The sequence below is a fragment of the Anser cygnoides genome, chromosome 2, assembly GCF_040182565.1.
Source record: "Anser cygnoides isolate HZ-2024a breed goose chromosome 2, Taihu_goose_T2T_genome, whole genome shotgun sequence".
In the NCBI taxonomy this organism is placed as follows: Eukaryota; Metazoa; Chordata; class Aves; order Anseriformes; family Anatidae; genus Anser; species Anser cygnoides.
The window spans coordinates 114,741,154-114,768,848 of NC_089874.1; the positions used below are offsets into that span (position 1 = coordinate 114,741,154).

A 27,695-nucleotide genomic window follows, 5' to 3' on the forward strand; every position below is an offset into this window, starting at 1 on the left:
ACAAACTTCACTTAATATTTTCATAACACAGTCTTTGCAGTACAAGGCTTACTATTATCTGTTTCTGCAGAATATATTTGATGTTGACCATCCCAGCCAATAATGTGAACAGATCCAAAGTATGGGTTAACTTTTTTTGTTGTAACTCATTTTTTTTCAAAAATAGATACCTATATTTTACCTATATATATATATATATATATGTCCAGGCATACAAGTATGAACAGGAAGGAGTAGGTAAAATAGGGACATATATTCATGTATATACACATTTGGTTATGACCATCCCCCTTGAAGGAGAACGAACATACATTTTTGCTTATTTTTGTATGGGTATATTGTGGGTGTAGATCAGTACTTATTCTGGACATTATACTTCGCTTCCAATTCTTTTGCCTTTTTACTGTCACATAAGTCTGAATTTCTTTTCAAGATGAAAATGGTTTATTTAACGGTAATACTCATCAGTTAACTGCTACATTGTCTTTGTCAATTAATTCTGTAATTTCATCAATAATATCGTCCAAGCATCTGAAAAAAAAGCAGAACCATGACAGATTCAATTGCTGCAGAAATTTAAGGAATGTTTTCTCAGGGAATAGAGATTTTGTCAACACATTGTTTCCTGCTTATTTACAGGAAACTGTTCAGAAAGTTTCACAAGTTGACTGTGTTGCACATAGATTTACAAGTATATGGAGAATGTGGGGACAAGTAAGAACCAGCCCATCTTTGTCAAGCACTATTTAATGAAATCAAAATGGTCCCTATAAAACTCTGGCATTTGGGGCTTGGTGGGCTTTGCAATGTGCTATAAATATTCATGGCCTTACAAACTACCCACAGGGAGTGTTTACATTTGAATAGGCCAATCAAAGGCGGGTGAACTCACCAGCTCCAAACCTGGAAATTTCTTATTTGGAAAAGAATCACCGCATGAAAACCTAATATGGCTGTAACACCCCTGGATCCCCAGGGGGGAAGGGGCACTGGAAAGGAATTCTTCTTTTTTTTTCTTTTTTTCTTTTTGGTATTTAACCTTTGTTTGACATTGAAGCAAAAGACTTGTAGTGGAAACACTTTGAAGTTATGTCCTTAAAGAACTAATGCGCGGGTGCCCCTGTCACTCTTCTCATGATTGCCTTTTTCAGAAAATTTGCAAAGAAAGTAATTCTCCCTTCTAGGGAAAGAAGTCTCAAGTCTGAAGAATATGAGCCTGAACATTTTAAATCTTGAATGACATAGAAACATACTTTATCTGCTTGGGTGTTGAGAATTTCCAGGGACATCCTTTTAAGCATGGTTTATCTTAGGGAAATAACATGCGGTTGATAAAGTCACATGCATGCATGCACCCATGTGCACACACTGGTGCACACTATCATAAATATATTTTCCTTGAAACAGAAAGCACTGTAAGAGTTCAGGAAACAATGCACTCAAACTAGTAATACTTGCAATACATGCCTCTCTATTTAGTTCCCTCAAAACATAAGCATTAATTACATTCCTATCTCTGGCACACATATTGTTATCATCATCCTCACTTGATAGAGGATGCATGGTTAAGTGGAGCAAGTTAGTACCAGACTTTGCAACTGAATCCAGCTCTTCTGACTCCCAGGCATCTGCTCTGACAAAAGCAACCTGCTAAGGACTAAGGCCAACATTACTGAACGTGGCACCTGTATTTAGGCATTAAAACTGTTTTGCTGAAACCTTACAAAGAGGCTGTGGCTGCTCATCACCTATGCTTTTACTAAAGTTGCTAACTTCAGGCATTTATGACCTGATTCCTGATGTACTCAGCACCAGCTTCTTGCACTGACCTTAACTACAGCTGGAGGTGCTCAGCACCCTCTCAGAAATAGGCCATTGAGTTTAAAAATGTTGGCCTAAAGCTTTGATTGTTAATTGGATTTCAGGTAGGCTTCTTTTTAAGAAGAGCTGACAAAGTTATTCCCTGCTGGCTCGTGGCCTTTGGGGCCTAGAAAGCCAGCATCTCTGTTCCACTCCTCAGCCTAAGAGTTTGGGGACCTAGAAATGCCAGAGCTAATCTCTAATTTCACTTAAAAATGTTTTGAGGCCTTTTCTTTGTGAAGCAAACATCCTTGAAAATGTAACTTCACCTGCAGGTTTGAAAGTTTTGTCCCTGTTTTTGTATAAAGAGTATAAATTATTCATGCTCTCCCCTGTTGTCATGCAAGGCTTACCATTGGGACCTACACAACACACAGACTCAACTCTCTTGGGGGCACTGGCAAAACAACTCCTACCTGGAGGTTGTGGTGCCACTGCTGCTGATGCTAATCCCACACCAGCCTCCTTCCCAGCTGGTCCCCAGAAGGAGGCACAAGGAGGCAACTCCAGTCCAGACCAATTAGCAGTTTTCTCTAGCTGTCCCCCATACAAGAGAATATAGTGTTTGAATCCCAGCTCTGTTACTGCTTCCAGTAGTGGTTTTGGTCATGACTTTTAGTTTTTTCAATAGCCTAGAGTTTGCTTAGCTATGCTCCAGGCTCAGGTTAAGGGTATTTTTAGAGCTGTTTCACAACATTGAGATCTTTGGGAGCATTTTACAATGCAGAGGTCTTTGGAAAATGTAACCCTTAAAGAAAAGTGCTAAGGACTAGAAGATTACTTTCAACAGTGCTAAACCCTGGAGCATGAATGTGTTTCAAACTGGACATCCAGAGAGGGACACACATAAAGTTACATAAAACTTCTGGAGACTCTTCTGTGCTGCTCCTGCCTTGCTCTGCCTTCCTGTATGCTCGACTGTCAGCTGCTTGCACCAGGAGCTGCGAATGTTCTCCTGCTGTTTTAAACAACGTGAATAACATCTGCTGTGAGTGCTTCATTCTTTCTTTCATTCTTTCCCTGGGGAAGGAACCGTGTATTTCAGTTTGGAACAGCTCTGTTGTGGGCTGGGGTTTTGGGGAAGGTTTAGAAATCTGTGCTCAGGTACTTGTTATATGGGAGAAGGGAGAATTGGCACCTATAGGTGCCACTATTAAAAGCCAAGGATGTTCAGGGCAATACTTAACTGCAGTGGAAGTCTCTTCCGCATACCTGGGCCAGCCCGCAGGAAAGCTGTAGCTCCCATGCACAGTAAGCTTCAGCTGTTTGATAAAAACACTCACAAAGCAGGGCTGTCAACAAAGGCACTGTTACACCAAACGGGAAGAACTTTTCAGGTGATCTCAGAGATGTGCTGGCCCCAGAATGAGTCTTAGAGCACAACTGGGCAAACACATAGGAGGGCAGTGCAGACTGCAAGAGAGCATGCTGAATGTGCTCCTGGTCTCTTTTTGCTACTGAGGAACAGTGCTGCAGACCTCTGTATTAGCTGGAATGTCCTCCAGTCTGATGGCTTCATGCCCAGGTATTCTCTGCTGATGGAGTCCAGACGGGAAGCAGCAAGGGCGTGAATCACTGAAGCCAGGTCCCTTTCCAACAGGATGGGAAGTAACTGCTGATCCAATTATTTCTTGCCCTAGTTTTTATGTCTGTAAAGTGGGGATACTTAACTACCCCATGAGCAACTAATTATTAGCTATAAAATGTTAAGTAAATGCTCTATTTCACGAAAAAGAGAAGCAATTTTTGTAGTGGGCAAAATGGTCTTGAGAGGCCATGTAATCTTGTCTAGTATCATATTCAGAATGAACTATCACCACTGATAAAACAATGATCCTGTACAATTATTCAGCATTTCTACTAGGCATTGTTACCTCTCTGACCCAGCAGCATAAAAAAAATAAATCTAAAATTAAACCATTCACTCTGGGTATTACCCCACAAGAGTGTCTCATGCCTTCCCACAAACACCAAGGTGTGTTGTGTTGGCTATGGAAGGAACACTAGGACTGGAAATAGGAAAGGAGTGGCTACTTCTCATCAGGCACAAAGGAAGCACTAACATCCATTCAAACGTCTAAGTCTAAGTCTGAAGTCTAAAGCAAAAAAACAGGCACTGGAAATAGCATGATGATATGAAAGGGAAGTTTTAATAGGCAAAATTGACTTTTTCATGATTTATTGAAAATTCATCATTAAATTAAATTAGCGATAGGTTTCTTTACATCCTTACTAATTAAAAGTTCTGTATAGTGGATGATGGATGGAGAAGATAGTTATAGTTAAATCTGTACAGAAAGCTGTATAGTCATGCTCCAGGTACTCAACCAGAGAATTTCAACGTCTGGGAGAAATCTAGGCACCCTATAAGAACACTTGTCTTGTGGCTTCCTTATCTGATAATCGTATCAGATATATTTCTGATTTTAAAGATTGTTACAAGCCTGATTCTATGATTCTGTTTATGAAAACCGCTTATTGTACTAAGCATGTCTAATTAAAAGTGTTCCATTCTAAAGAATAAACATTTTTAGGGACATACTTTATCAACTCCATTTCAGAAGTGTAAATACACCACATAGGTGTTTGAACACTGCAGAACATGTAAGTATGAAAACTCAAAACTCAGAACACTCTTAAAACATACAGTTCCGTAATATAAGGTTTCTATTTGCTTCCTTTCTACAGTGGTAGTATCATCTTCAAAAATTTGAAGCTAGTTCAATAGCTATGGAGCACAAAGCTATTTAAAGGAAGTGTCAAAGGTGGGAGAAGAGTGAGTTATGGAGAAGATTAAAATTAAGTCTTGTATGCTTTCTCTGAGAAAGGCACGTATTTTATCAATTAAATTTGCAAATAGAGTGGTAGATAAAGCAGAAGTATCAGCTCAGGACACCAGGTTTCTAGTCTTGTACTGGCCACCAAACTGCTGCATGTACTTGAATTAGTTTCTATACCTGTCTCCACTTCTGTTTCTGCTACTATCCTTCACCAACTTGGGTGTAAACTCTTTGGAGTACAGAGTTTGCCTGTTACAGTTCTTTGGACATTATGGCAACAACCTCAAACAGTCTAAGCATCAGTATAATGCATTCGATTAATTATCTTGTTAATTATAAAAAGCTACTGGTTGGAGCAGTTTGTGCCGGTGTTTAGAATATCCTAAAACAAAAAGCAAACTCATATAAAATCTTATTATTTCAACCCAAAGACTGAGTAATACCTTATGTGTTTGATTTTCCTGACTGGTGATTTGTTCTCTGTTCTCACCAGAACTTGGTCCTATGAGATTGTCTTGAGTTCCTTAGAACGGCCTGGAGTGAAGTCATGGAAACCTCTAAAGAGAGTCCTACTTTTTTTTTTTTTTTTTTTTTTTTTTTGGGGGGGTGGGGGGGTGAGGGAAGCTTGGTAGTAAGTGAGGGGACAGTAACTTCCCCAGGGTGAGAAGAATGTAGTATATATATTCTTATGTTCCTATAGTCTGCTTTTCCTGGAACAGGAGTCAGAAAATCAAAAGCAATGAAAGCAAAGAATCACACTGGGCCAAACACCAAGTTAAGCACCATTATAATGCATTTATTTTCTGTACCCCTGAATTAATTCCTTTTAATTATCAGCTGTACTATACACATGGATAGGGTTTCTATGTTATTGTGTTCTGCTCTGCTCAATCTTGCTCTTGTTCTTATTCTGCCCTACAGCCATGGAGTGCTGTCCATGGCTTCTAATCTGAGATGATTAGCATCTCTCATGCATGGGAGATGCACTTTAGATGCATGTTTAAATTAAAAGCAAGAAACTGCTCCTGTTAGAGGGAATAAATAGACTGTTATGCTGCAAGCCCCAACACAAGCCACGGTAATGTGAAAGGATAGAGAAACATAACCCAGAGGCTAGTTGCCAAAGATTCCACTGCTTCAGCTGGTAGATAGCCTGAACAAAGCGATGCTTCCTAGAAGAGGTTTTAAATGAGATCTTGAGATCAATGTATTTTCAGTAAAAGCAGACTCCAAAGGTCAGTACCTACTGCTCTGCCTAAGTGCTTTGCTGCCCTTTTACCATCCTGGGTAGATAACTGGAGGTAAGAGCAGAAAGCCAGTGATCCCAGCATATGTGAATGGCGCGATAGAATGGCATTTTTTTTTAAACATAATGAATTCTCAGCTGGGGTGGGGCTACCCAAGTTAATTAAAATAATAAACATAATGAATTAAGTGAATAAGAAAATGAATACCTTTCCCTTTTTGCCAGTGTAGATAAGCCAGAGAGAGTCTGTCTCTAAGGGTATGGAGATGTGTTCTGTTAAGAGCCTTCTGCAGCACGGAACAACCAACACACTGATTGTCACCTAGCCAATGTAGAGCATAATTTGTCTCTCTGTGGGGACATCCTTTTGTGCCCTTCACTAGAAAACCAGGTGCTTCAGTTACGTTGAAGTTTTAATGAACTAGGTTTAGATGGAGACAGCAAAATCTTGCCCTGAGTCTTGGGCAGGGATGAATTTTCAGTGGAAAATCATGTGCTTTTATTATAATAAAAATGCAGAAGGCAGCTGCTGGGGACCCCATGTATTTTGAACCGAGATCTTATTTTAGAGAGAGAGATTAACAAGGAGGTGATGTTACATGTCACTACTACACCAGGATCTCTACATTTTGCATCTTCAGAATTCAGTTATCTATTCTGCCTCTTTTAAACCCAGTCTGAATTCTGCTGTTAAAAGTCCCCTTGTCCCTGTTTCTTCTCACAATTTTCTTTTGCATACCTGTACTTTCTTTCTTCATTTTTTTTTTTTTTTTTTCTCCTTTTGGTCTGATTTCTCTAACAATCTCTCCTATCTCTTTTCAGACATTGTTGATCTCTACTTCTCCCTACTTTTGCGTTTTGATTAATGATGAACAAAAGAATTTGTGAAAATCAGTAAGCCAAAATATTTGAATATTTTCTTCCTGAAAAAGCAGTTTCAACTTATTGGAAACACTTTGAAAAAACAACAACAACAACAACAACGAAACAAACAAACAAACAAACAAAAAACAATAAAACTAACACACACACACAAAATATCTTGACTGAAAAAAGCAAAAAAAATGATTCCACAAAAAACATGCTGTGGCTGAAGCAAATACAACAAAATTAGTTTCTGACCTTTCCTCATTCCACTCAGTTTCTGCTTTATTTTTCCTACAAGTACAATAACTATCTACACTACTCAGACCATATTCTGACTTCAAAACTCAGTCCTGCCTCTTCCTGTCCACCACTATGTAAGACTGCTTTTTTCCCCCTAAACATTTATCTTTTCTTTTCCTTGTCCTCCTCTTCCAGTTTGGTTCAGAGTTTGCATGTAATACCTAATACAGACAGAAAATGAAACAGATTTGAATCTGTTAGAAATAGGAGAGAGCACAAGCACTTTAAAGTATCACAGGTATGGTCCTCCAGGTGACCTATGGGTCCATCAAGACAGAAGGTAAGAAAGGCTATCAAAAAGGCACTTTTTTCCGTATTGCTTTCATGCAGAAATGGGTTATTAGTACAATCTACATGAACACCAATCTCTCACACAACAAATCAATACATGGTTTAAATTCTCTTACTTCTTTTTTCTCCAAAAAATGCATCCCATATCATCACACCAAACATTAGTATCAGGTTTTCAGAATGTAAAACTTTCAGGAAGTGAAACACAAGATGCATGTATGGGTGCACATGCCTCACTAGCCTTTTGCCTCTGCTGATGAGATGAAATCCAGCTCTTGTGCAAAGCTAAATTAGTTGTGCACACTCTGCTCAGTTAAAAGACTTAGAGATGGAGGCCCATGCTACAAAAAAAAACCTACTGAAAAACTTTGAGTGCTGAAAAATCTTTTAATTCCAAATAATAATCATGTGGCAGGCTGTAGAGGAAAGGCCCTACTGCACAAATAGTACAAATACTTTTCCTTGCTCCATCCCTACAGATCATCAATGACAATGACATTTTTCCCTCTGTCAACTGAATTTAACATCTCAATGTAAACTAAAATAACTTAGAAGCAATCTTTTGCTGCTGTCTCAAGATACAACACCACTTCAGGAATACATACCACCACCTCTCATCTCAAGACAAGCTACGCATGATGTTAATATATAGTAAATAATTCCTTCAGCCAAACTTGTTTTCAGATCTTGTTCAACATTTATTTCCTTCTCTCTGTCCTTTTGGTCTCATTAATAAACTGCATCATAAACATATCACAGGTCCCACAAAAAGCACACAAGAAGACAGTATACCAGACAGTATACCATTTTTTTGACTCGTTTGACTCTGTTTCTCTGTTTTTCCTTTTTTTTTTTTTTTTTTTCCCACCAGTTAAGAATTTGTGGGAAATGGGTTTGGCCAGCAGGTAAATCTGGTAAATTCTGTCTACTTTTTCCCCCCCATCCTTATGTTGCTACATCAGTGCTTAGCTTTTCACATTTTGATACAGCAGAATACACTATTCCCCATTTCACCACTTGAGTAAATGTTTTATGTATAACTAACAGAAAAATAGGATGCCAATTCCTCTCTCCTTAAGACTATCTTGAGTTGTAATAATGTATTAAGCAAGAATCCAAAGGTGGCTCGCAAAATTCACGTCTGTACAAGGTGATTTTCTGCCAGCAGCTTTTTGAAGCCACATGGGCCGAATCACCTACAATTTCCTTGTCCTTCCTTCATCCCAACCCCGATGACAGGCAAGTATCAGAGGAGGTCATGACAAGCAAAGCTTTGAACTCAGCTATCACAATGCTATTATAACCCCCAAGGTAACAAGCGTGTACCTGCAGCTCTGTTTGGAAGAAGAACTTCTGTGGACACTGCGTGCAGTCATAGATCTTGTCCTCTTGTCCATGGGCTGAGAAAATATGCTGCTGCAACTTGTTTGCTTGGACAAACACTGAAATAATAGACAAACAACGAGCTTTTCATTATTTTGTATTGCAAGTGAAGCATTTTTTATAAACAATTTCCCATTAACACTCAGCAATTCCAAGAGGCAAAATTAAGCTGGCATACTCAGATTTCACATTATGCTGTTGCTATAATGGGTACCAACGAGCACTATTTAACTGCGAAGTGTGATCCTTCTTCATTTTAAATGAATTGAAATAGATGTCTGGTTTAAAAAAAAAAAAAAAAAAAGAAGCAAAAGGAGACCCTAACAGGACAGACAGAGAAGTTTACATTTCAAGATTTAAAAATGCCATTTTCTCTTCAGAATTGTTTCTTCATGCTTACTGTGCTTTGATTGAACACATACAAAACTTATTTCCTAGCAACCAGCAGGTTTGAAAAGCATAGGTGCCAAAGTCCTGTTTACCGTGTTTGCCTAAAGTTAAAGCTAACAAACAGCTCTGTATTTAAATGTGTTAATGCTAAAAATTATATCCCACAGCTACACTGGGGCAATGTCTATAAATGTGAAACAGAACTGCAGGTAAATTCTCTTTGGATACTTTAAGATCAACTCTGCCTACACACTGAATGCAAGGGTTTCAATAATATAAACATGTTCAATTTTAATGACTACAAAACAAGGCCCTAAGACTGTGTAACAGTTTACCTAGGAGACATACTATTAATAATTAAATTGTATATGCCAGAGGCAGTGTTTGGGTTGGCAGCACTGACTTCTGATGGATGCCTGGTGCACTGTGACCTAAAAAAGTTTGCATCTACAATATTAATCTGTATAGGCAGAGAAAGGATTTATTAAAGATGCTGGCATTTGACTTTGACTCCACTCCTAATCATTAAAATTATTCTAATTGCAAGGCAACAAAAAATATCAGAATATTGTTCTTCTGAGTCATACATTTTAATCACATTTCTCATTACCCTGAAAAAAAGGGCTCAGATTCCATTTTCCATATAAAACTTATATTGGGTATTTTTACTTCTTGTTAATATTCTAACAAGACATGCTGAAATAATTTAATGGCATATTGCTAATAAAGCACCATTGTTTATGATTAATGCTTGGTGTCTATTTACCCCATCAGCAAAAAGGAGAAAGTGTTTCACACAGATTGAAATCGACTTATCTCCATACTCTTTAACACATTTTACAAGGCTACTGGCTCAAACATTAAAGGATTACTTTTATCAGGGATCTGGCTCACACGGAGAATTGTCAGTGGGTACTTCTGACAGTTGCAAGTTTTTATATTGCGTTTACAACTCCCCCCACCTTGAAAACCTAAGACCCATGGCATTACGCTACAAAAAGATCACTTCGTAACATGTACAGAAAGACAAGGGGAAAAAAATTAGTAGAACGAGTAATAGATCTAAAAGACAAAAAAATGCCTAACTGAAAGAATTACTGAACACAGATGCCTAACAGTCAAACTGTTCACGGCAGCATTATGCATACTCAGATTTCCTATGATAAACCATGCAGTGGAGATGAACTATGCATTTTTTTAATTTTATAAACTGCAGAAATGTGTGAAGCCTGAAGATAGTGAGGTAATTAGTCATCAACAACCACTGAATCCGAGGGACGAAAAATTCAACTTCCATTTTCCTCTGTAGCACATACTTAGATTTTACTGGGAGGGGAGCTGCCAAACAAAGAGAGGCAAAAGGAAGGTATTAAAGGGTCTATTTGCCTATCAATGAAAATCCTTCACTTCCATTAATGGAGAACAGAAACCTTGAATTGCTTCCAGAATTAGCATGCCATTGATGTGAGAATACCCAAAGTGTGTTTTGTCATGTTTGTGATTATCTTTGATTTTCATCTTGTAAAGCAAAATTGTGCATGTAAGCTACATATTAACGCTTATGTTTTAGGTTATCATTTTATGAAATGTTCTATTATGAATTGCTTAAAAAAAATGCACAACAACTCTGTAGGCATCCTTTTAATGTGTTTTCATTTCCAACAGCATTTTTCTGCTCCTCATTATGGCCCAAACAATGCAGTGCTTAGCCCTACCGGGTCAAGTTATTTTCTCACTTGGGTTTTACTACCGAACAACACCACTGCTTGGGGAGGATTATTCCACACTTGGACCTGTGTCAGGGGAGAGCAGAACTTGACTTGTGGCAAGACAGCATGGTTTGCTTTCTAAAGCACATTACAAGGGTGTTTCTTCTCACCACAAGCCAACAAACACACACAGAAGTGGGCTTTCTTGCTCGTTCCGAGAATGCTGCTGTGCAGGCTATGTCTAGCAGCCCTTGAGGCCAAATTCTGCTCTGAATTGGATCGTTTTAGATGAAACATCTGTAGCTTTAAAGCACAAATTTATGGGCAGTTTTAGACTTGGCATGTTTAGAACATGAAGGTGATGAACGTGATACCATGGAAGGTAACGGACTCATTTCTGTAATTATAAAAAACTCAAACCTCCAGCTGAAGAGCTTGAAATGCTGTTCTTACAGATGGATGCTTGACCTTCCAAGAAGCTCAGCTTTCTGAACGTTTTCTAATCAATATTACTAATGAGCATAAATGCAATGTTTGCTCCTAAAACTGACCTAAAGCCAACACATGGCACAATTGTAAATGGGAGTTCTGTGCAAACGAGGTAAGGGCAGGAGTGGGACAAGCAGCAATCACCTACCTGTAAAGCACACCGGACATTTGAAGGTGCCCCCCATGCCTTCAAAGCTGTGCTCTATCAGGTGGCACTGAAGTTTGGCAGGAGAGTCGAACGTCTGATTGCAGAGCTTGCATTCGTGGTTCAGTCCTTCATCTGAGGGAGAAATGAAAGGAGAAATAAAATTCACTATAGCCCTTACCAAAGAGCATGTCCAACATGATCTATGAACCGAACAGGCTTTTTGTTTTGCTAAGCTCAGGAAACTGGATGCTCCTCAGCATCCACGGCTGCTAAAGTGTTCGTTTATCTGCAAGCTTTCAGCACGTAGGAAGTTTAACTGGGCATTAAAAGCACAGATTTTTCCAGATACAATTACCACCAGATAGGAATGCAGAGTGTTAGACTTCAGTAGGAAACGAAGAACAGGACCAGAAGCACCCCATGCAAATGAGAACATTTCCAAAAACAGCGCATGAGGGATTGAATGTTGCTCACAGGCCACCCCACCTGCCAAGGGTAGGAAATGCCAATGCACACGCATTTACCACTTTGGCTGACAGTGGTGTTTCTAATAATTGGGGTGACAGGGGAAGGTATTTTACACCCTCGTGTCACTACTGCTCCATGATCCCAGTCCTGTGGCCGCTCACGAAACCTTTTACAAGCCACAGGATTTCCCAGCTCCCTTTCCAACAGCCCCAGCTTTTTTTTTTTCTCCTTTATTTGCATTTTTCCCCTCACACCAGCTCCGAAAAGTCCCTGTGTGCTTCCTGACGCAGCTCCCCCATCAATGTCATGTGGCTTTCAAACCCTTCCCATCCCCTGCTGCTTGTTCCTGCGTTTCCTCCCATTGTCCTCCGAAGGCCCCGCGCCTGGCGGCCGGTTCCCTTCCTGAGGGTGCTGCGGGACTCATCCGCTCCACCACGAGGGCGGCCGCGGCTGTGTCCTACTTAGAAACAGTTGCTATGTAAGAAGTGGCTTCCAGCCCTGCTGCAGAGGCCTCAATTCCCACAGCGCGGCTTAGAAAAGGTCCTTCTGTATGTCACCAGTGTGCTACACCAGCGGCATTGATCTCGCAGGTAAATACTGTATTTGATTACCAACAATCAAACGGGGAGGGAGCGTCAGGCGATCGGCGCCTTTCCACACCAGTTCTCAGGTGAAAGGAGCCGTACAGGAGAGCACCCTGCCCACCCCAAACACCTACACCTCGTGCTGTCCACCCTTTGCAGTGATTAGGAGCCATAATGGCTAATGCTTGCAGCTGGCAACTGCTGTTGGGTGTGGGGGGAAGCAACGCTTTGTATGGCACCCCAAAATTAAAGGAAGCCTTATGGGATGCTCACCCAGCTGAGCAGGGTCACAAGTCCTCTAGAAATGATCCCTCTTAAGTTACAGGAAAAACAACAAAGAAGAATTGCCCCAAATCAGGGTGCGGTGAGGGGAAATGGCACGGCTGCTTTGGAAGTTGGTTGAAAAAGGTCCTGGCGATGGCGTGCCCCTGGTTTTGTTACCAACGTCACGCACAGGAGGAAGGCTCAGGTCAGTTGTGGCTGTTTCGCCACCACAGCCTCTCTGGGTACGGGGGCAGAGGGTGAGCGGCTGCTGGTGTGTATTTCACCCAGCCGGTCACACCAGCAGGCAGGCCGTGTGGGCTGAACATATTCTGCGCAGAAGACTCCCCGGGGCAGATCTACAGGGGGATGCATCAGGTAGGTGACACCTTTTATAACCCTCCAGAGATACATTAGCAAACATCTATCAAATATATGCTAACTATTTCCTTAGCAGGGAGCGTGTTTTCGTGGAATCTCAAGAATTGCCTGGGATTTTGTGGTTTCCACCATCACTTCCAGAGTGCTCTGCTTTTGCTGCTGCTGAGAGAAGGTGACCATGGCCTGTACAAGCAGCGTGAAGGGATGCACGAGGGAAAAGATCTGACACGCACCAGTCTGTACGTCTAAGAGAGATGGTCATATTCTGTGAGGCAGGCGGTACACCACTCGCTCCAAACAGGCAACCCACATCTGTGAGTGAAGCTGAAGAGCAGAGCATACTGAAAAGAGGAGGAAGACCCAACAAACCACACACAAATGCCCCTTTCCCCTGAACTTGCACGTCAGTTACGAGGAACGTACAGACTGCCACATGTGATCAGATCATGCCTGCTACACTCAGATCTTGCCGTGGCCATTATAAAACAGACTGTTCTGAGGACACTGAAAGCCCCCACAAAAGGATAACTGCGGGGCAGAAAGCTTATAGGGTGAAGTTTCTTCATCAAACTGCTTGTGCTGATACACACAGTCAAAGCAATTAGGACAAAGACAGCTCCATCTCAGGATCTTCCACACGTCAAGGTGAAGATAATCGATGCCAATTCTCAAATCACAGAGTTACTGTTGGCAAAGTGTAAATGAACCACACTAATCATTCTAGAGCATGGGAACACTGAACGGGGACTTCTTCAAACATTCCAGGGGAGAAAGACTTCCTAAAAAGAAACGTTTTTATATGGAGCTACAGAAGACAGAATTGGCTTTTTTTTTTTCTCTTTCTTTTACCTTACCTAATGAGGAAAATGTAAGGAAGGCATGCACTCCTAATGCCGAAGCAAAACTAATTTTAGGTAATTTGTACTTGTTCAGGAAGAACTGAACCCCATTAAATGTGACCTTATTGTATTTCCTGTACCACTCAGATCTGAGGTGATCTCCTGGTCACAAACATCAAAACCACTTTGATTATTGCATGTTGCAAATCTGGCTTATGAACAGGGTTTGAAAAATCCCCTCACCCACTCGCCTGGGGCAGATAGGAAACTTCCCCAGGCAAGAGACATCAATTTGTGCAGAATCTAAGCTTTCTCTTAAAAATAAAATGTTTTTAGTCTCCCAGTTCTAAAGACCTCATTTAAAATATGACTACATTTGTACAACTAATAGAATAATTTTTTTTCTAAAGTTTCACTGCTCAGGGAGTTTTAAACCCTTCCCCTTCCCTTCTTTTGCACCCATTTTTGCGCATCACTTGTTGTGCACTTTCTGAGGACAAAGGGTAAGCTTCTAGTCCTTGAATTCAAGAATCTGGTACCAGCAAAATTTAAATTCAAGGGGGACAGAGAAGGTTACAGTATTGGCACAGGAACCAGGAGGGCTGGGGTCCATTCCAGCCTCTGACACTGACTTACTCTTACCACCTTCAGCACGACAACATAGCCCGTGTTTCTCAGAGTACCCATCCCTAAAGAAGAGGTGTTAATTTTTAATTTCTTCTTTAATTGGCTGACCTAATTAGTATCCCTTAAGACTTTTAATACAAGTGGGACAGAGGAGATGGGGAAGAGCACAGGACTAGCTACTGTACACTGAAGACTTCCAGAATCACTGCGATCTGCCTACAAAAAGGTTTAAGGAGCACAACGGTCTGCTTGTTTGGGTCACACAGCACTGAAGAAGGACAGGGAATAAGGCTTTGTCCCTGCTCTGCTCTCCACAGAGAATTTAAAAGCACTGCCTGCAGTTTATCTCCTACTGGCATGAAAGAGCCAGGGTGTGGCAGCTCCTACAAAGGTGCCAGATGTGGAAAGAGGAAGCAAAAGGCTCTGTTTACATGCTGGCCCTTGTATCACTCTTCATGTTTAGCAAACAATTTGATGGGGTGCTGTGAAAGTGCAAAATATGATACCATTAATAAATTAAAGGCTGGTGAAACGTCACATTTTCAGTTTCCATTTGGGAGAAATGTGAAAGGGAAAGGAGAGCCAGTCCAAGAGGCTCTCCTTCCCTGCAGTACAGAGCTACCGCTCTTTGCTGTTACATGGGGAGGGGGGGAAAGAAAAAAAAAAAAAAAAAGAAAAGAAAAAAAAAAGAAAAGAAAAAAAAAGAAAAAAAAAGTGCTGAACAGCTTTAAAAAATTCAATCAAAATAATCTGCTCTTTGGAAAGGTGGCGGCTGACAGTAATTGGAAAATACTGTCTGACTCATTTATTAAAGTGAGATTCAGAGTCAATTGATTTAATAACCATTAGAATATTCTATTAAGGATATAATAGGTTGGCACAGCCCTATTTTTTATTAAGAGTTATAGGTAAGAAATAAGCAACGCTATGGAATTCTGGACAACTACTGTATGGATTAGACTAAAAATATGGTTTGCAAAATAGGTATAAAAGTACCAACTATCAGATGGAGGAATAGGAAAGTACATTACAGTACAAATGAGTTAGCTGGATGATGAAAAAGAAATGAACCTTTAACATAAAGCTTGCACTTTTCCAAATCTAACAAAAAACTATGTGCTGCATTCCCCGATGTGGTACATCGTAAAACAAGTCAGCACGTCCTTCACATTATGGATCCAACAGCTCCATAAGGAAGACAAGAACAAAGTATCACAGCACAGAGCTGCTGCTTACTGTTGCCCTTACATGGTTAGGATATGAGTTTGGACTTGGTGAAGACCTAGCAACATGGATGAGGATGGTTTACTCACTGCTGGTAGCTAAATTAGCTTGATGCAGGCAGAATTTCTGTATAAGTAAACTACTTTCCATTTGTAATCTTTACTCAGATAATGGGAAAATGTAAACATGAATCAATTCTAAATAAATGCATTCAGTATTCATATAAATGTTTAATATTTACACAAATATTAAACGTTTCAATGGGGGTAGGTAGATTTTAATTGAGGTGCAGCCCATTACCTCAGCCACTAACTTGATAACCAGCTATAAAAGCAAACAAAACCAGTGTTCGTGCCGAGCATATACTCACAATTGGGGATCCTCTGTCTTTTCAGAGGGTACCCCGGGTATGTAGTTATTGTGTTCTTCATAGGGCAGGCGAACCCCTCCTGCACCCCCACTTCAGGTACTGTTTTGGATGACCTGGCCCCATTTTTGCTACCAACAAAAGGCTCAACTCATTCATTTAATGGAAGACCCTGACATTTCAATACACACTTCTAACAAGTGAAACCCTTTAACCAGCCTCTAGACTGTGTGTCCCATGTTTATGCTTCTTGCTCTTCAATAAAAACAAAACTAGAGCAGCTACAAGCAAATGTTCACTGGCTGACTTACATGCAGCTGTTAAGTCAGTAACCACTGGGGGCCCTCTTATATTGTCTGATCAACACTACAGCCATTACTGAGTACCAATTTGTAACAGTTTATAAGTAACTCTTTCTCTTATTCACCCTCGAGATTGTCCAGAAGGGTCCTTCTGCCTTTTACTCTGAATAAATCTGTAGGCAAAGGTCCAAGGATGATGATGTCCTCCTGGTAAATCATCATGAGGCTGGGTCCATACTTAAAAGCATTTGCTAAGAAGTAGTGTAAACCCTGCCCTCCACATCCAACACAGGAATGAAATGGCCTGCAGTCCCTGTATTTTTTCAGGTCTGAAGCATGCATAGCTCTCACGTTCCATGTGTTTGTATTTTTTTTTACCAAGCAAACCATGCCCCTAAACCAATTTCTCCTTCTTCACACTGCTTTCGCTCTTCCCCGAGTTAATTTTGCAGCACACATTTATAAGCCAGAGATCTGAGGAGTAACGAAGGAATGCCATGGATGACAGCTAACCCCTTGGCTACAACATCTCATGCTGAAAACCAGGGAAGGACAAAACACACCACACAACGCTGTAATTTGCAGAGTATACAGCCATTCCTGCTTCCTCCTTTACAGCGCTGAGTTCGTTTGTGTCTTTGTAATTCTGCTGGCCATACGCATCGGCATCTCCGTGTCACCAGAGACAACCTCGTTCCCGGCAGAAACTCGGTCTCGGGTCTCAGTACGGCGAGTGAGTGAGTGACAAGTCTCTTCACCTGCTAAGGAAAGCGCAACACTTCTTCAAAGGCTTGGAGCTGCAATGAAACAGCGCCTCAAGTCTCTAGCACCGCGTTCATAATTTCTCCCTGATTGTAATAGTGCTTCTGTCATTTTCAATTTCTCAAACACGATCACAACTCCACCCCCCCATGAAAAGCACTATCCACCGTGGTGTTAATTTTGGAAGCTGACATGAAAAGCATGGGAATATAGTGATAAAGAAGTAGATGTACTCAAGGCAAAACACACAGCTGGAATCTGCAGCAGGAAGAAGCCAACAGCTGGAATTTACAGGCGTGAGACCAACCCATCATGGAAAAACAGGGGTTTCAAGTTCCTAACAGTTGTATCCTGTTGGGACAGGACGGAGGGTTGGATGGAAAGACAGAAGTACAACTGTGTTTCTCCTGCAGTGCTCAGGGCAGGTGTTTGGTGGGCTGGGGGGAAGGAAATGCCTTCCTCACCCTCTCTTCACTTGTAGCCTACCTACAGTTCACTGCTGTGCCACACTCCTGCTGGCGCGGGCAGGTCGGTCCAGTGCTCTGTGTTTACTCCTAATACCACTTTCAACTGAAAACATGACATTAGCTAGAGACCGTGCAACTGGGAAACTCAATACATTAGGTTGCAACCTGAGCAATGCCTCCCTCCTTGCTTTATTTCATGTAGAAATGATTTTTGGGCAAGGCTCTGCCCATGCCTGAGGAAGGAGGTGGATGAGATGCTAGGAACAATCCTAAACCCCAGAGTTAACACCAACAATGTTAGCCTCCCCAAGGGAAAGTCAAGACCAGGCCACAACTCTGTCTCTACCTAGGCATACTGGCTACTTAAATTGTGCCAGAATTAGAAGGAAGAGGATGGTGAGGCTGGGCCATGCAGGCTCCCAACAGCAGCAGGTACGAAACCTTAGTCTACATGTAGGGAATAAATATGACAGCCTTCTGCAGAGCATTGCTACTGCTACAGCTACAGCAAAGGGTGCTGATTGATGGAGTGACAAAGAGCTGGGATCCACCTCCTCAATTAAAGCAAAAGTTCATCTCTCCAGGGCCAGATTTTGAAATTAGATCTGCTTAAGGGAAAGGCAGTCTACTGCATCTTTCATTCCACTGTATTTTTGTCTGAAGCAAGGGATGCATTTCACTTCACCAACTGTTCACTTTTTTGCTTGGTTGCACTCACTTTGGCTGCTTGTAAGTGAACTCTTCTTACCACATGTGCCTTGTATGTTCCATTAAAACCACGAATTATCTAGCTATGGTGAGGCTGGATTAAAATATATGAACGGCAACTGGCAGGGACTATTTCTTAATAACTGTCATGTTTTCAGCTCAAGTGAGAATGATTTAAATGCAACAAATGCCTTCTCCATCAAAGAACAGGATTTTCTGGGCAACTGACTACCAAGAGAGAGTTCAGGAATTCAGCGACAGGCCTATCACCGACTGATGAGACATGCATAATTTGCTACTCCTTGTCTGTAACTGCACCAGGAAAAGGCATTAAAATTTGTACAAAGAAGAAGAAGAAGAAAAAAAAAAGTCGGTGTTGCATCACGTAGCTATACACATTACAAGGTTACACTCTATCATTGCAATAAAATCCCATGTGATAGAGCTCATTTTGGAAACAATTTTACCATGGGATATAAAAAGGAATTTAAACTGGCAGGAATAAGCTGAGTGGTATGAGATATTTGTAGACAGATGATCCAGCTCAACGTTTACCTTTTCAAAAAGCACTCAGTAAGCAATGATTAAAAACTTGGAGACCGATCCTTCAAATGCTGGCATGACCAGCCCAGGGGAACAGGCCTCTTGTTGCACTAGGCTCTCATCTAGACTTTTTGTGGGACTAAATTCTGCCGAAATGCACAAGGTCAAGCCCTCCATCCTTATGCTGCACACTGAGATACGGATTATTATCTGCATATTACAGATAAAGGAACTAAACCCCAGAGCTAACAAATGTCTGTTTCTCCACCCCATTCAGAGCATGACAACTCTCACATTCAGCTGGACGAAGAATCAGGCCCTGCTTCATCTGCCTATCGTTACACACACAGTGTCAGAATTAAAATGGACTGAGTTTTCTTTGTTCTTTTCCAAGAGGGAAGTGCCTATTTCTTCCCAACAAGGAAGTTTTTTGGACCAAATCTTCTCTAGTAAAGTAAAATTACAATTTGAATGGCTCAGAGATTGCTTGGGTAAAGTAGTTATTAACACTTTAATCAAACTGTAGGGGCAAAAACAAATAAAAATGTCACATTCATATTCAGAAGAATTAAGAACAGTAAAATATAAGTAAAACCTTTTGGCTTTTTCAGCATTGTTAATTCCATTTAAATATTTTTGTTCACTGTGTAGGGTACAGTTTCTTTTTCTTGTTCTTGCTTTCTGGTTGGAAAACCAGCTTTCTCTGTTATTAGCTGTTCAATACCTACTACAGGCCCACCCATCTGAGACTTCTGAGACTACTGTGCAAAGAAAACACAAGTTGTTAAATAGGAGAGGATATTTCATGTTGCATAAACTAAATGTAACCTATTCTAACGTTAGGGATACCTGGAAAGCATCTCCTGCATGGAGACAACCTAAGCGTCAATATTAATTCTACACCATGGTGGACCAGAAGAAAAAATTATGTTTTGTACACAACTCCACAACTCTCATGAGATATTTCTCTTTTTCTCTTGTTCTGACTATACAGAAAGGGTCAGGACTGCCTTTTTTTTTTTTTTTTTTTTTTTGGTGGAGCCTTATCAGGAAGATGAAGTCTCTAAATGCTGAAATGCTGTTTATCCTACCTACAAAGGATTGCCTGCTTACTCCTAAGGGCGGGGGGGGGGAGAGGTAAAATGGAAAAAAAAGAACAGAATAAAATAGGGCTTTCCTGTATTATTGGATATTTTGACTTGTTAGTATGAAGAAATATCAATGCTTCCTTGTATTTCTTTAACATATTAGCTACTATTGATAATTTTTTCTCCAAATGTCATTATATGAGTCACAGATTATTTGGCATCTTCTTACATTGTTAAGGAACACTTCAAAATGAATGGCAGTTGCTGGGGTATTGATCCACTTTTAAAATTCATTTAGGGGTGTATCAACGCCCTGCTTTCTTTTCTCTCAACCTCCATCTCCCCCCCCCCAGCCCCTTCTTCAGCCCTCAGAAAAAACAGTGAGGAAGAAGCGGTTCACGCTGTTAAGGCCTGCAGGTCTATGCTGATAACTGGGCATTTAATTAGATTCTTTTCACCCCAGCAAACTGCTTTGCCAGTTAGGGCAGATCTCCTCGTACAGAAATGTATGAAATTGATAAAGCTCCATTTAATATAAAATATTATTTTTATTGCTCGTCTGACTTATTTTGCTGTCTTATTTAGGAAAGCATGAGAGAAAAAGCTCAATTTTAATTTGCACTAACCTTTCCCTATCTCTCTGTTTGATCCTGCTCTAACACAAGCAAGCAGCTTTGGGCTCACATATCAAAAAAGGACCAGACTTCATTTGAAACCTACTCCACTCTCCTTCCCACTATCTCTGCTGGTACTAAGACTTCATATGGAGCTGAACAAACAGCTGTTGAGATTTCAGTACTAACAGTCCTTTGGTTCGTGGCTAAGAGAATAATGAGGGGCAATTACTTATTTTTCTTCTGTTTGTTATATGCAGTAACATGTTTGTGTTTGTGTTTTTGTTTTTCTAATTCTACATGCCCCTTGTACAGGAATATTATGACTCCTCACCAAACAATTCCCCACTGAAGCAAAGATGCCATTTTCCACTATTGTAGCAATTGAGGAGTTCACTCTCCAGTGAACTTTCAGGTAGCAGGATGAAAAAGTTATGAACATGAAATAATAAGAGAAAAAAAGGAAAAACAACAAAGCAGAGGAAACAGAGAAAAACTGGCTGAAAAGAGATGTATGATTGACAGGCAACGATGAGGAAGAAGCAAGAAAGGAAAGAATTGTTAGAGGGGGCTGGTTGGGGAAGGAGAAGAGACATAGAAGCATCAACAAGAAAGGAAAGGAGTAGACTGCAAAGGAAACTTGATGGAGGAGTGGAGGTGGAGAGGAGAAGCAGGACAAGAGCACAAAACCTAGTTGGAGGGGAAGAGGCAAAAAAAAATCTTGATTTAACGCTCATTTAGATTTCACTGAAAAAATGCAAAGCATTCATTTCCAGACAGAGCTTGGGTAATTTAGTGCAGCTCCAATGGCAATAATGATAGATGTATTTCTGCAGCCAACTGTCTCAAGCCAACAATGTTACTACTATATAATTAATAACAATAAGCAATTAAAAAGAACAGCAGGTTACAACTATAAGGCATCAAAGCATATTACCAAAGGAAAAAAAAAATACAGCACTATTTTGAGAAAAATAAATGTATAGGCTGTCAGGTCAGCATATATCCTCTCTAGATAAAACTTACAGAGCTGGAGAAAAATGTAGCATGACATTAAATGACTATGAGGTGATTAACATCACTGAAAAAACAAAAAAACACTTGCAAGACTCTGAGGAAATCTGAAATGCGATATGAAAAACATGACTGTAACAGCAAGAGAGAGTTGGCTGACCACTATATGGCATTATCCTCTTACTAAGACATACTCTAATAAATAACTTACAAGACTGCATTTGTTGGCTGAAATAGTCTCCAAAAGACCCACTGCATTTTCATTGTGCGGGGTGGTATGCATGTGCTGATTCATTTCAATGAGAAGAGGTAGGGGGGAAAACAAATAGTGGGAGGAGGGTTCAGATCAGCTTAGGAGGAGTGGGGAAGAGGGGGTCAAAAGACAGGGGGTTTCACTTGGGTTTCTTCCAAGCTGGTGGCCAACATCCTCCTCCTCCTTTCCCTGGGGCGCTGGGGCAGGAGCCAAGCTGCCCCTCTCCTGCTCTTTCACCTCTCCCTGAAATGCATCGCTTGACATCATTCTCTTTGGCCGGCTGCTGCCACCTCATCTCCTTGCAGCCATGCTCAGTAAAAGGCCACAGCCCAGCAGGTGACATGATGGAGACTTGGCCCCGTGCTCATCTCCTGGCCCTGGCGGGTGCCTGCAGCCCCATGCCCGCCCGCGCCCCAGCCGGCCTGTGCTGGCTGCGGGGCCTGCTCGCCGAGCCATGCCCAGCTCCTCAGCCAAGTGCCTTGCACAGCACTTCCTCTCCTCCTGCCAGCAGAAATCGCTCCTCGGTTGGCGTGAGCCCTTCCGCAGGGGACATGCTGGGCAGTGGCAGGGCTCCACAGCACCGCAAGGGCCGGCTTTGGGCTCCGGCCATCTTTGAGCTGGGGCAGGAGGTGCGCGCAGGACAGCACAGGCCACCCACCCGCTGCACGGCAGTCACACATCTCAGAGAAATCCCCTTTTGAGACAGTGAAAGACTGGAGCTGAGACATAATCCCCACTCAATTATGCCTGCAAACCATTAAGATTCACAGGAGAACTGTGCTTCCCCGCCTGAGGAACTGCAAGTCTCCTCCACGCAATCTGAAGCTGACCCAGTCGAGCCTTGCGATGCTGTGGATGCACACACAAGGGGTCTAACAATCTGCTCAAACCACATTTGTTAATGCCACAGGCTGCAAAATCATGTGAATGGGTACAAAATCATGAGATTTCACCAAGTGTAAGCATCAAGTTCTGGCTTGTGCATTCAAGGTGGGGCAGTTATCCCTCAGAGGGTTTCTCTGTTAATAACAAAACCAAGTGTTTGATTTTTTTTTTTTTTAATGAAGCCTGAGATTTTGATGCAATAGTGTCATTTCAGGGGCTCAGGTTGAAAAAGAAGCACTGAACATTGTGAGACTTGTGATCAAATTGTGAAACTGTGAAACCTAATTTACCCAAATGAAATGGGGGACACAAAATTAATTCAGATAAATGAGGATTTTGAATGAGCAAGGGACTATTTAGTGCTTTTAATATACATCATGGGACACAACCTCATTACAGATCAGGAGTGTTGTGCTGTGAGTTTGTGTCAGAGTGGAAGTGTCACTGACACAACAAATAAACCCAAAAATATCCAACTCCCTGATCGCTTATTTTGTGTTTCCATACGCATGCTACACGAGCCTGAAGAATAATTAACACTGCTGAGAAGAAGCAGCAACAGTGGATGAGTCTCACTACAGCAGACCTCTCATCAGAGCAGAAATACAAATGTACTAGTTATCGTAACTGTGTTATGTTAAGTAGACCTTTGCCCCACATTATTGTAAGTTAGAGGAGGGAAAGGGGAAAAGGAAGATGATATCAGCATTCTTGATGATTTTTTATTTATCCACACACAGTAGTGACACAATTGAAGAATAAGCGGAAGAATGGAAGGAGACACACGAAGTACTTGTGGACCTAGGTTTTTTCATGTTTAATCAGGGAAAAGGAGGCTGCCAGTGAAGACAGTGAAGACAGCCATTCTCTTTGCAGAGCAATCTCAGACATCATTGCAAAAAAAAAAAAAAAAAGTTAGATATTTATTTCTACAGCTATCACGTGGAGTTACAAAGGTTCTGTGGGCATTTTTGCTGTGGGGCAATTTTTTAATCTCTTAACTTTATGACAATTTGTCCAAGATGTGAACAAGTTCACTTGTTGAATTGAAATACCATATAACCTGACATAAGCAAGGCCCAGCTCCACAGGATCTTATTTTCATCATCAACCTGTTGATATTAAAAACAAAAAGTATTTCTTAACGGAATTGTACAAGATGTACATTTAGCTTGTCTGCTACTTTTGTTTTGAAAGCCTGAGAGCCATTGTTCTGAACCCCTGACACTGTTTAAGACCAAGTGCCTTGGTTTATGAGCTTACTGATGGTGCCAGTCACATTATGCTTACTTGTCAGTCTTCCTCCAAACAGAGTGGTGGAAACAAGCATCCAAGGTGCAAAGATGTAAAGTATCTAGAATATGTCCCCCAGCCCCTTCAATTGCATCCTTCACCTCACTTAAGCAACTTTTAATTTATGAAACCCGGAGGTGAGTGGAGGGATTTAACAGTAGGCAGGATTTGAACAGCAGAAAGTGAGGTCAAAGAGGAGCATTACCCCTCTAGTCAGATCTGGAAAAACTGGGGCATTTCTGAAGTCAAAAAAAGAAAGAAAGAAAGAAAAAAAAAAAGATGGTGAGAAGAGTGAGGGCAAACTCACTTGCTCTGCTGTGTATAGCTCAGACCGCTGTTAGATTCGGCAATGCACTTTGCTGAGAGTGAAGCATGCAGATTTTGATCCTGTAATACTCTTATACGTAAGTAGCATATTTTGTTGGTGTTCAGTTTGGTTTGATTGCTAGACTTCATATGTGAAATGGCAGAGGAGAAGAAGAGAAAATGCTGAGTTAAATCCTTGAAAATTATACAGCAGAAAAGGTGGGCAGCTTCTGTAGTACAGCTGGGTACTAGAAGCCAAAGATCAGACCTGAAAATAATAGCTGACAAAGAAAACCTGCAGAGCAGCAAACAAACTGAGGTGGGACAAACAGATCTGAGAGCCATATTTGCAGCCTAGCTACCAACCCCTTTCTCTTTCCAATATGTATGCAACTGACCTAGCTTTCCTCTCCCCAAAAAGCAAAATAACAACAACCGGGCTCTAAAAGGAAGAAAGTAACTTGAAAGTGACCTACAGCAAACAGAAACTTGGCCGAAACACTGAAACACCAGCATTACTAAGAAAACAAACCATGACGAAAATCTCAGTAAAAAGTGGTAACAGCAGGAAAATTCCAAATTAAAGTTGTTCCTTTGCCCTTAATTCACTGTGTCGGTGTGATATTACATCAGGTACAGTACATTATCTTTGAATCATATGTTCTGTGCCATGTGCCCACATCTGTCACAACACGGTAGGTCAAAAATACCTGCAAAATAGCAGGTATCTTTCACCTTGAATTCCATGAAAGATCCACATAGAAGAAATGCACGTTGCATTGCCAAGGTTTGCAGTGATGTTTCTTCCCAGCAGAGCAAAACAAATCAATGCCAGAAGCTACGAGTTTGCCTACAGTCCTGTTTGCATTTATGTTAGAGAAACAGAAGCAAGACAGAAAACACTGCAAATATAATGGTTTCAAGCAAGAGGGAAATATAATATGATGCAACTCTTACAAGGTTTGTGTGATAAGTAACAAACATCACTTCTCAGGACTTCCTGATCATTTTATGTCTTATAATAAAGATTAAGCAGATGGGAGTCAACTGATTTCTGCAGAGTGAACACCAGTGGACTGTATGGTCTTTCCTGTTGGATAACTTATGCTACACATTTTGCAATGTATTTTTTTAGGATACAACATGAATGATACATTTAAAGGCAGCGTTATTACTCAACCCTAGTGGCTGCCAATGGAAGTTGGGTGTCCACGTCCTTTTTCACACCTATAAAAAACCCAGCTCTCTGCTGTGGAACTGCTTGGAGTGCAACTGAACTCCCTTTCTGCCCCCTCCAGCCCACCACTCATGCATGCTGTTCCCCTAAGTCCCCGCATTGCTTTCACCCTAATATAAATAAAAAGTGAGATCTGCTTCACTACATTTGCTTGCATTAATTGATGTTAAAAAAGTCTGTTAAAAATAAAGCCCAGCAGTGACATTTTTCTTTGCTAAAACACGATAGCAGCACATTACAAACATTACAAAAAGGCCCCCTGGTAGGATTGTGAAGTTCCACTCCGGTAGTAAAATGCATCTACTGTACGTTCCCTGATTTATTTATTTATTTATTTATTTAGATGTGGGATGTGTCACAAATAGGTGGTGCAGCAGCTGTGTTGCAATACTGACTGGGAGAACTGGATGGGCACCCTGTATTTTTAGCACTCAGTCAAATATAAGCTATCCTGTTTACCCATGGCAATGACGCTCGCAGCAGTTCAGTCCCAGTTTGACATTTTCCCTATGGTTGCACTTCTGCTTCTGCACAAGTTGGGTGGTTCTGAAGGACTCGAAGCTTTGTGCCCAGAGGTCCTTTTGACATTTGAGAACAATACGTTCATCAGCCTGCCGGTCTCCTGAGATACACCCAGAGCATTAGGAAAACTAAAGAAGCACACAACTCGGCTCACACACCCATTCTCCAAGAGATCTCTCCCTGTGCTGGCTGACAGAAAGGTTTCTGGGAAAACAATTCCAACCCAAGTAGGAGGCTGCATTGCCTTCAGGGAAGGTGAGTGCAGATGCTAAAATAGGCCTGGCAGGGTTGCAAAACTGGGGGTAAAGAGAAACAAAAGGGTCAGTTGTTTTCATGTCCTTCCCCAGGATAAAAATAGCCTCTCCTTACTTAGGGCTCCGTAAGATGCCCTGAGTATCTGTGGAATTGGGTCCCAAATCCTGCTGCTTGTATAAGCTTAGTCAAATCGTAAATCCCCAGTCACTTGAATTATCTTAAAAATTTATTTTTCTAGACCATCTGAAGATGTCTGAGAGAGTGAAAAAGATGCGGGCAGATAAGTGGTTCTGTGGCTGTATCCTGTAAGGGTTTGAAGGAATAAGAAGAGCTGCAGAACACATTCCCGTTTGTCCTTGTAATCTGTTCCTGGCATTTGCACCATGTGCCAGCAGGGTGGCCCCATCCCAGAGAACCTCTCTGTATGGGGAGAAGCAGCCAGAAAAGAGTGGGATGGGGAACACCTCACGCCGCACACATATTTGTAGCTTTTTTCTCAAACTAATAATCATGCCAGGCAAACATGGCAGAACTTAGATTTTGAAGAGGGCACAAAGCTGGACAAGGTAGAGCCGTGCAGGGTGCTGATAGTATTTCTTGAGAGCACAATAGCCCTGTGACAACAGATAACAGGACATTGCCTGTGACTCCAAAATAGGTGTTCAGAGCTGTGAGCACTGGGAAAGCACAGAGGTGTGGGTACAGCAGTCTCAACAAGGGAGCACCGGCAGAGTTGCATAGAAAACTTTGAAAGCGATCACAAGAAGCTTATACCTGATAAAGATGTAAGAGTAACACAAACAACTAAGTAAACTGCATAAATCAGTATCCAAAAACTGAGCTTGGTGGCTGCATTTGCCTAGTCTGATGAAGAGCAGCATGGTTAAAGTGAAATATAACTTGGCTTCTAATAAGAGAACTGGCTGTAGAGGTGGAAAGAAATGGAGAGCTCTTTGAGATGACGAGAAGGAAAAAGCTGTGGGATTTGGAGATGGGAAAGGGTGGATTAACAGAGCAAAAGGGAGTCAAAATAACAGTGGAAAAATGCTCAGAGAACATTACTGTCAGGTGTCTGCTAGTATATATCTCTCTTCTAATGCCAGGATTTCCTTATGCTCTAACTAAACACACGTATTATTTCTATCTTGGCAGCTCCTAACTGAAAGAGAAGAATAAATACTTTCTGCTCTTCTGCAGGACTTAGCAGTCAAGCAACAAATGAATTGCACTGG

General features: G+C 41.2%; 1 protein-coding gene across 7 annotated transcripts in view; it reads right to left on the reverse strand.

The window, feature by feature from the left end:
• Positions 1–27,695, reverse strand: part of ZNF521 (zinc finger protein 521) — a 231,792-nt gene that overhangs the window by 19,717 nt on the left and 184,380 nt on the right. For all 7 annotated transcript variants that reach the window (XM_066992873.1, XM_048080020.2, XM_066992875.1 and 4 more), the window contains 2 exons: positions 11,464–11,595; positions 8,671–8,786 (listed from right to left, as the gene is read on the reverse strand). In XM_066992873.1, the coding sequence (XP_066848974.1) occupies positions 8,671–8,786; positions 11,464–11,595 (248 nt within the window). The remainder of the gene's footprint in view (positions 1–8,670; positions 8,787–11,463; positions 11,596–27,695) is intronic.